The sequence below is a fragment of the Saccostrea cucullata genome, unplaced genomic scaffold (genome assembly GCF_032062105.1).
Source record: "Saccostrea cucullata isolate Sc308-1 unplaced genomic scaffold, CSIRO_AGI_Scuc_v1 ctg19181, whole genome shotgun sequence".
Lineage (NCBI taxonomy): Eukaryota > Metazoa > Mollusca > Bivalvia > Ostreida > Ostreidae > Saccostrea > Saccostrea cuccullata.
In genome coordinates this window covers 1-9,224 of record NW_026926870.1, presented here as the reverse complement: position 1 = coordinate 9,224, position 9,224 = coordinate 1, and the positions used below count along the sequence as shown (strand labels likewise).

Sequence of the window (9,224 nt, the reverse complement as noted above, 5' to 3'; positions counted from 1 at the left end):
CCAAGTTGTTTTTTCTTTTCACGTGTAAGATTTTAGACAAATTCTGCTTCATATGAATACAAAAATAGGCTCATGACGTTGTTGCACAGTTGGTCTTTTTCATGTTCTTCCCATCGCCTGACGTAATCTTCAACAGATCCCATTATATTTGTGAAATTATGATGCCAATTGAACGATCAGGGTCTCTAAATTTAGTCCTTAAATTAATTATTTACGCTTCACACTGTTTTTAAACAGTTAATGTAGATTTGAACTAAATACAAGACATAGTCTTCAACTTGAAGTAAGGTGGAATGCAAGACAGGGCCCTTTTGTGATTAAGAATATTACTTACTGGGAGTTTATTAACCTCCTCAATTCCTCTGTTAACATATTAAAGTTTAAGAAAAACGGGTTGTTTTCGCAGCATTTTCTTCTGAAAAACGCACCGATTTAAAAAGCCTAGGATTTGCAATATCCTTAACCACAGATCCGGGCCTACCGATATGTTGTGGCGTTGAGGAACTGTGCAGCTCTTTATTTTCAGAACGTACATCTCATTCGCAATTTACTTATAAATTAACTGTAATACAACAAAAATACAAAGACTGTTATTTTTCAATAAATAAACTTGTGTAATACCATCATATAACTTATTGTTATTAAGCATTCTAATACCAATTTATCATATACTAAATATTTGAATCTCTTCACCATTTTACAATGTTTGCAGTATAAAAGACATTACAAAAACATATAAATGAATTTATACATAGCAGTAGATCTATAAGATTACAAAAACAAAACCAAAAAAAATGTGTACGTGGATATAACTGTGAAGTATGGGAATTTAGAGATAAGACAAATATCACAGACTTTTTTGTATACACAAGGGTCAGTCATATCTATGCAAGTTTAGTTTCAGTACGACTTATCATTAATTGGAAATAAACTAGATCCAAAAAAAAAAAAAATAAGTTAACAACCTGTAAATTAATCATGGAAAAGTTGGTTAGATCCAAAATCCGAAGTGTCAAGTATGGATAAATTTTATTCATCTGGAAAATATAGGTTGAATCAAGCATTTGAAGAAGTTTGGGTAATGTACAAGCCTATATAGATGTATCTTCCATTTAATTTTTAAAGCTCAGGTAGGGCTTATCGTTTCTTGGGCATGAACCTGTTCCAAAACCTTTAAACTGATCACTCTTCTGAGCATCCAAAATATCTCTGGTAGCCTCCATACCTAGATGCATCATCATTGATGCAAGTATGATCAAGGTAGGGGTTATATACATAGTTACGTGAGGTTTAGTAATCATTATTTCCGAGCGTTCGTCTGTCTGTCTGTCTGTACCTTCCGTCCGTCTGTTTGTTCCGCTTTGGGGTACCCATCTCTTATCCGCAACTCCTCTCATACCACTGAAGCAAATTTGATGAGACTTTCACAGAATCTTTATTACATGTTGCCATTGTGAACCTCCTATTTTACTTTTTGATCCGACACATATTTTGAGTTCCCACAGTAAAACATGGACACTGCCTTTATATTAATATGGGAGACGGGGGTATCATTTAGGGAGCTCATTGCTAAATACCTCTAGTAATTATTTTGGAATTGACTGCTCAAAAAAAATCGTAGAGGTGAGATAAAAAATGAAATTTAACTTCAATATTGTTTAAATTAGATTAAACAAATTTCCTGTTACCTCTTATTAATTTTTATACCTCCCTGTTTCTGTCTGATACAAGTAGCCTAAGATATATATTCAGTTTTTAAAAAATATTTTACATGAATAAGTTTCCTTAAATAGCCTTGCAAACATTTATAGGCAACCAAATGCTCCTAAAACATACATTTTTGAAATAATATATCAGATATCATATAGCTTTCTTTATAAAAACATCACACATTCTTTTCTATGTTATGTGTAATCTTGTTATTTCTTTATGATTACTATAGTACAAATCGGTCAAACCGTGCACTTCGATCATTTTTATCTCATTGATTGATTGATATGCATCAGTGCAACTTAAGAAATACCCGGTTTATTTTGACATGCTTACTCTTCTTTAAAGGTTTAAACGTAAAGGAAGAAGAATCTTTTAAGAATGGATTTAAATGTTTGGTATAAAACAAACGAGTGATAAACAAAGGTGTTCAGAGGTATGGATATAAAATTTAAAATTTATATCAGATGAATGGAAAAATTGTAGGGACTAATCATAAGAAAGGGTTTTAGGAACAAATGATTCATTATAAAATATGCTTGACACTTTGATTTACTTTTACTTTTATTTTACTTTTATCAATGAGTTAAGTGAAGACTGACGTTTTTCATACTTATTGTTAGTCCATTATTTATACCTGCATGAATTGACGACGGATTTTTCCCTTTATTTCCCGATCATGACAGAGAGCACATGGCGGGTGTTTTACGGACTTTGGTTTTGGATACTGTTCGTTATCTCCAAATCCTTCATTTCTGAAAAGTTAATAGATTTAATTCAAATATTGATAGAAGGAAATAATGACTTATATTTTATTATATTATAACTTTTTATTGAAACCTCAATTGATGAAATATGGACTGAATGATTGAAAAAAAGTTTGATTGAAATATTGATTGATTCATCTTCGCTAGCTTCCGGACTGGACAGAAAACTCTTGGCTGGTGAAGATGTGGTTGATTGAACATTGTTTGATTGAAAATATTAATCAATTGAACATTGATGGAAAATTTAAATTTACTGGGAAAACTCATTAATTCATTGATGTTATACCATTACTGGTTTTAACCAAGAGACGACGTAGATTTAAAATACATGTATATTTTTAAAGTATATGTATTTCAAATGTATTTGTTCTCCCTGGGTATCGTTTAAAAAAAAAGCTTAGGACTAAGACCAAAATTTAATTCTGTTAAAAACGTTCTGTTTTACATTTTGAAAATTATTTAAATCTTGTTAAATAGAAAAATTAAACAAGACATTTTTATGCTAACAATTCCAAGGAGAATCATTAATTTTACAACATCCTACAATCAACTTTAGGTTTTGGTGATGGTCATCATTTGGTATTGACGCAGTGTGATTTCTGCTCTGTGCTTTAAAAGAGTCAAGATGAAGAAATTCAAAGAATGATCTTAGTCAAGTAAGTTGTAAGTTCTTTTGTAAAATGGGTCCCAGGGTCTCTAAATTATTTTTGTATAAACATAAAGTGGTTGCTGTCATTGAGGTGTTATGAGAATAAACTGTTTGCTCTGCTCCTGATTTGTTTTGTTTAAATAACGATCGTTATCTCCATATGTTTATATAATACTGTGTATTTAATTTCAGAAAGGCGGATTTGCACCAGTGCAGCCTAAAGAATTACCTGGTCTATTTTTACATGATCGTATACTCTTCCAGTGATTAAATTACATTATAAGGTTTGCACGTCAAGGAAATTGATATTGTAACAGTCTAAATAAACCATTATAATTGATTTTCTTCCGCATATAATAAGCAGTTGATAAAAATGATATTTAGGGGTAAGAATTGAGAATGTGACATAAATTCTTCGTAGATGAATAATTTTCATATATTTGATTTGAAGACGTTAAAAACTTATGTAAAGAGCAAGAGCCACTTTGGGCCTTATTTGGCCCTAAGAATTTCTGAAAAATCAAACCACTCAGTTTAGGTTGCAAATGCAGTATTTATCACTTGGAATATTGGTGACCACGTATCTATTAATGGTGACGTAATTTCCCGTTTAGTCAATATATTATGACGTCATAAATTGCGTCATTTTCCTCATATCCCGTAAATTCCTTTGAAAATGACCTAAAGTTGAAGCATTGTTTTTAAATATTTCATATAGAGCACAACCTCTGATCCAAAATATGCAAATACATAATGAAAGCTCTTTTTCTGAAGATAAAAAAACATGCTTTATTTTTTTTGGATCGTGGGCTGTGCTCATATTTTGATTCTTTGCTGAAGGTATCAAATACGCGTGTTTTCTGCAAATTTCAAGAACATTGCAATTTTTCAAACCTGTTTTCCAATATCTGGATTCTCGAAACTTTATGATAGAAAATGAAAGCACTAAGTGTCTACTTTATTTTGATATATGAAATGGGAAAGAGGGTGATAGTTAATTATTTGATATAAGTACAGGGCCATTTTATGCATAAGATGGCTCTTGCTCTTTAACTTTGATTTTATAGAGAAAAAAAATAAGGAAAAGATACCAGGAGAGAAATTGGGGTTTGTGTATGTTACACTTCGAACATTTAATTTTCTTACACAATAAATATCTTTGGGATATGTTAAGGATTTTGAGCATTTTAATTTGATAATCGACTATGTGTGATGCTTTTCTGATTGTTTTACACATTCCAGAAAATTTCCTGCAATTTACGCAATTACATCCTGAAATATTTCACAAAAGGTGAGGGTGAGAATGATATTTGATTCGTATATATGGTAGCCTATTAGTTAATATATTTTGATGATATTAAGTTATTTTCATTATACCCCCCCGCGCTTGAAAAGCGGGAGGGTATATAGTAATCGGGATGTCCGCCCGCCCGTCTGTTACACTTTGGGGTACCCATCTCTTATCTCCTCCTCTTATGAATGAAATTTGATGAGACTTTTCACAGAATCTTTATTACATATTGCCATTGTGCACCCTCTATTTTACTTTTTGATTTGACACATATTTTGGGTTTCCCATAACAAAACATGGACACTGTCATTATATTCATATGGGAGGCGGGGGCATCATATAGTGAGCTCATTGCTCATAGTACCTCTCGTTTTCTCTAAAATCAATTAACATGTCAAAATACATTGTAATGTATTCTGGCATCTTTCATCGTAGAATCGATATGCAACGGAAGTCATATACACAGCATAAATAAACTGAATATCCAAGCTCTTATGCTTTTACATATTTCAGATATTTTCATTCAATCTACTACAATTACAACTTCAAATATTTCCATCAAAAGTTGAGGGTGAGTATGACATATTTGAAAATTATATTTTGATTAAATTAACTTTCATTTTCTCTAAAATCAATTAAAATGACAACATGCGACGTAATCTGTATTCTGGCATTCTCTCATCGTAGAATCGATATGTAACGGAATATAATAGATTTTACAATTATGCTTTTGCAGCAACCTATACCAGAATGTGAATTTATGGAATTAATACCGGGTAATTCATGTGGAAGGGGTGAAATGGAAAGCTGTAACAAACAACTTTTGTTGAATCGGTACGAGAAAGAGACATTTTCAACAAGTCCGTATCATAAACTAGCATTGCACATTTTTCTCTGTGAACTCAGCCCACAAGAAATGATACTTTTTCAAAGGGTGCTTTATAACGATAGGTTTTCTTCCAGAGACTTCCTAGCAAGTAATCAAGAATATCAGTCAACGTCTTGGTTGCTACAATATATCGTCAGGAATTTTCGAAATCTATACCATTTTATATCTACAGTATACAATTATGATTTTAGAACTACAAAAATATATAAAGAACTTGGTTACAAGCTTTTCAATATCTGTGAAAATATAAGAGATTACTACTTAAGCCCGCGCGTGGTATACAGAATTGACGCCTCAGAAAGAAGAAACATACACTTGTATTTTGAAAACATGAAAAAATGTTTACAAGCAATGATATTTCGTGATCCCGTACAACATCTGAAGAAGCTTTCACAAGAAATGAGAGAAAAAATTTACAGTCATCTCTCTAAAATCGGGAATCAAAAGGAAACTCGGCATTTTCGGGAGTTATGCGACAAATACGTCGTAGTACAAGCACTGGCATTAGATGCACTTTCAAATAAAACCAATGAAATCAGCCCTGATGATCAACTGTTTGAGAACATAGAATCAATAATTTCAATGACGTCATGTCCGAACTTGTCTAGATGCCTGTTAAATGGAAGGAGGGCGGTCGTCTTGTCATTCGCAAACAGGAAAGGTGATGGCGAGGGGGTAGTGTTACAAGCTTTAACAGATACCGCTAATGTAACAGGCTGCTTAGAAATCGTGGATATGCACTATAAAATAGTTCTATTCCGGAGGGCCTGGTTTGAAAAGTTTCCACAGATAGAATTGAATTCCATATACGAGCACCTGCAAACCGCTTTGTCTATTCTTCAAAATGAACCCGACGACGTACGGATGCACTGGACAAGACAATTCATATTCCGTCTCCTTTGCTGTCTTTTGGGCTTAGGCATGCGCTGTCGTTTTCTTCCCAATTTTCATCTACCACAGCGTGTCCTGCAAGAATCAGAGCGTTTACTGAAAGAGTATGGAATGAAAGAGGCAGAAGGTCGAGTTCAAATGTTTTATTTTATTCTGAAATCTAGATTGCACCAATTAAAATGTGAGAGTAATCTAGCCATAGATTACATAGAAAAGGCCGAGGCGCTAGCAAAAACTGGGCAATATAATGAACTAGAGGTCATTCAGGACGCAAAAGACAGACTTTACCTTTCGGATGCTCCATCTTTATCAACCGATACCGAGACCACTGATAGTTTCCAAGGTGAATGTGCTAAACTGACACTTGATCTTCCGCCTTCGTATCCCCTTCCGGACATTGATGATCACAGCAACTATGTGTCGTTGACAAATTCTAGCCCGGAATCAAGTTATCAGGAGTTCACCTCTAATACTTAATAAAGTCTTATGTTTTTTCAATGAATATACCTCCATCTGTCTTATATCATTAATAAGAAGCATTAAATATTCAAGCTCAAACCTCCATTAAACATTACAAATTAGGATGAGAACACACATGGACCTCTAAAACATCAGAGTTGGGATCAGCAGACGTGGAGTGTGCTCTTTGTCAGTGAAAATAACAAAAAAATCGATCCGTCGTCAATTCAGTGTGTAAATGGACTTTTACGAGGTCTTTTACAGTTGACGAATTATTCTCACACTAAGACAGTGTATGGAAGCTGTGTGCTCTTTGTCATGATCGGAAAATAACGAAAAAATCGATCCATCGTCAATTCAGTGTGTAAATAATGGACTCTTAAGAGAAGCACTGACTTTTACAGTTGACTGTTTACTTGGACATTTAAATATTCACATCTAGGGAAGTACAGAATTGATAATGGAAGAGTGATCCTTTCTAGGTGTCATGGTAATGGTGTTAGGGGCACTTGTATGTCAAGGCCTGTATTTGATTGTAGGATGGTTGTCGTTTTTTTCAAGAACAACTTATCTGTGCTTTGAAATGGCCTCTTATTATGCCCCCGTAAACGAAGTTACGGGGGTATATAGTTTTTGTCGTGTCCGTCTGTCTGTCTGTCTAGCTGTCTTTTTGTCTCTCTGTTTGTCTGTTTGTCCGCAAAAACTTTAACTTTGTCCATAACTTTTGATTCAGTGGAGCTGTGACTTTCATATTTCACATGTGTATTCCTTGTGACAAGACTTTTCTTTAGGTACCACCAAATTTGACCTTTTGACCCTGACCTTGGAATTTGACCCACTTTAACATTAAAATTTTAAACTCTTACTTTGGCCATATCTTTTGAACAGTAGAAACCAGGAGATTTATACTTCACATATGTAATCTTTGTTGAAAGACCTTTCATTGGATACCAACAACCTTGACCCTTTGACCTTGACCCTGTAGATCCCCGTAATTGGGAAAAAAACTTAAACCTTGGCCATAACTTTTGAAAGGTAAGGGATAGGGCTTTTATAATTCATATGTGTAATCCTTGTGAGAAGACCCTTTATTGAATACCAAGAACTTTGACCCTTTGACCTTTACCTTTGCGACTACTTCAAAAAAGCAAACTTTGACCATAACTTTTAAAGAGTTAGGGCTAGTGCTTTCATACTTTACATATTTAATTCTTTGTGACAAGACCTTTCATTTGATAACAAGAACTTTGACCCTTTGACCCTGAAGTTTGACCTACTTTTAGAACAATTTCACCTTGGCCATAACTTCTGAACGGCAAGGGCTAGGGCTTCCGTACTCTACTTAAGTATTCTATGTGGCAAGACCTTTCATTTGATACCAATTACATTTGACCTTTTGACCTTGACCTTGGAGATTTTTGTACATATTGAAAAAGCTTTAACATTGGCTTACTTTCAAATTTCACAATTGTTTTCCTATGTTGCCATACGGGGGCATCAGTGTTTCACAAACACATCTTGTTTTCGTTGAATTAAATGCTGAGCTTAATTATTATATCGTAAAAGAGCTTCCGTACACTGTCCTAATGTAAGAGTAATTCGTCAACTGTAAAAGTCAGCGCTTCCCGTAAAAGTCCAATGGGCTTACCATTAGTATAAAAAACGTCTGTCAGCAGTTAACTTAATGAAAGATTGTAAATGCTGAGGTCATTGTATCGACCATAGAACTTACGAAATTATAACTTTAAAACGAGACTGCTGATATTCTTCTTTTATCAATTTGTTTGTCAACTTACCTGGTTTTAGAAGAAGCACGAAGAGAGTGATTCACAGTTCCTTGGGAATCGAAACTGTCAACAGCCGCAGACCAAGGTCCAAGTCCAGAGGAAAGTTTGGGTTTGGCAAGAACAGAGGGTCCAGCCGTAAATACTAATGTACAGTACTTCATAAGTACTTCATAAGTACCATAACTTTTATTGATCTCTTATTACAATGTATTGCAATTGCAAACAAGTAGTTCTCATCATGATTTTATTAGCAATTATATCCCAGTTCTTTTGTTAAAATTTTTTGTTGTGGAATTTTTTATGATGCTGATTCATTTCGTCTCGTTAATCACATACATAAAACAAGAGTGATTCTTGAGATACCACACTTCTTTATGACTTGATTTTTTTGTTCATGTATTACTTAAGAATACTACATAACAAATATGGAGTGTACAAGCAAACAAAATTCTTTATAGTTTGCATTTCTGAATGTTGGTGGCTTAGTAAGTCAGGATTTTAACAAAACCTGTGATCCTTGATTTATGAATACCCTGATGATATACGACATTGTTTTCCTTGTTGAAACCCATATTGGGTCTGGTCAACTACCACATAAAATTGGTGATTTTTACTTGTGTATAGTGTATGTAGACCTGTTAGTAAACATAACAAAAGACATTTTAGTGGATTAGGTATTTTATGTAAAAATCATATTAAACCACACATAAAAATCCTCAATAACACATCTAATGACTTTAAGTGGCGTCAACTAGACAAAAATTATTTTGGTCTCCAAGAA

At 33.7% G+C, this 9,224-nt stretch overlaps 1 protein-coding gene across 1 annotated transcript; it reads left to right on the top strand.

Annotated features, from left to right (window-relative positions):
* Positions 1 to 3,315: 3,315 nt before the first annotated feature.
* On the top strand, positions 3,316 to 6,706 carry LOC134272798 (uncharacterized). The gene is made up of 3 exons (XM_062754969.1): positions 3,316 to 3,410; positions 4,931 to 4,988; positions 5,154 to 6,706. Exon 3 carries the CDS (start codon positions 5,178 to 5,180, stop codon positions 6,672 to 6,674), a length of 1,497 nt encoding a protein of 498 aa, XP_062610953.1. The 5' UTR covers positions 3,316 to 3,410; positions 4,931 to 4,988; positions 5,154 to 5,177; the 3' UTR covers positions 6,675 to 6,706.
* The last annotated feature ends 2,518 nt before the right edge of the window (positions 6,707 to 9,224 follow it).

Excerpts from the sequence above, each read along its gene's own strand:
- LOC134272798 (XM_062754969.1), top strand. The coding sequence starts at position 5,178 with ATGGAATTAATACCGGGTAATTCATGTGGAAGGGGTGAAATGGAAAGC.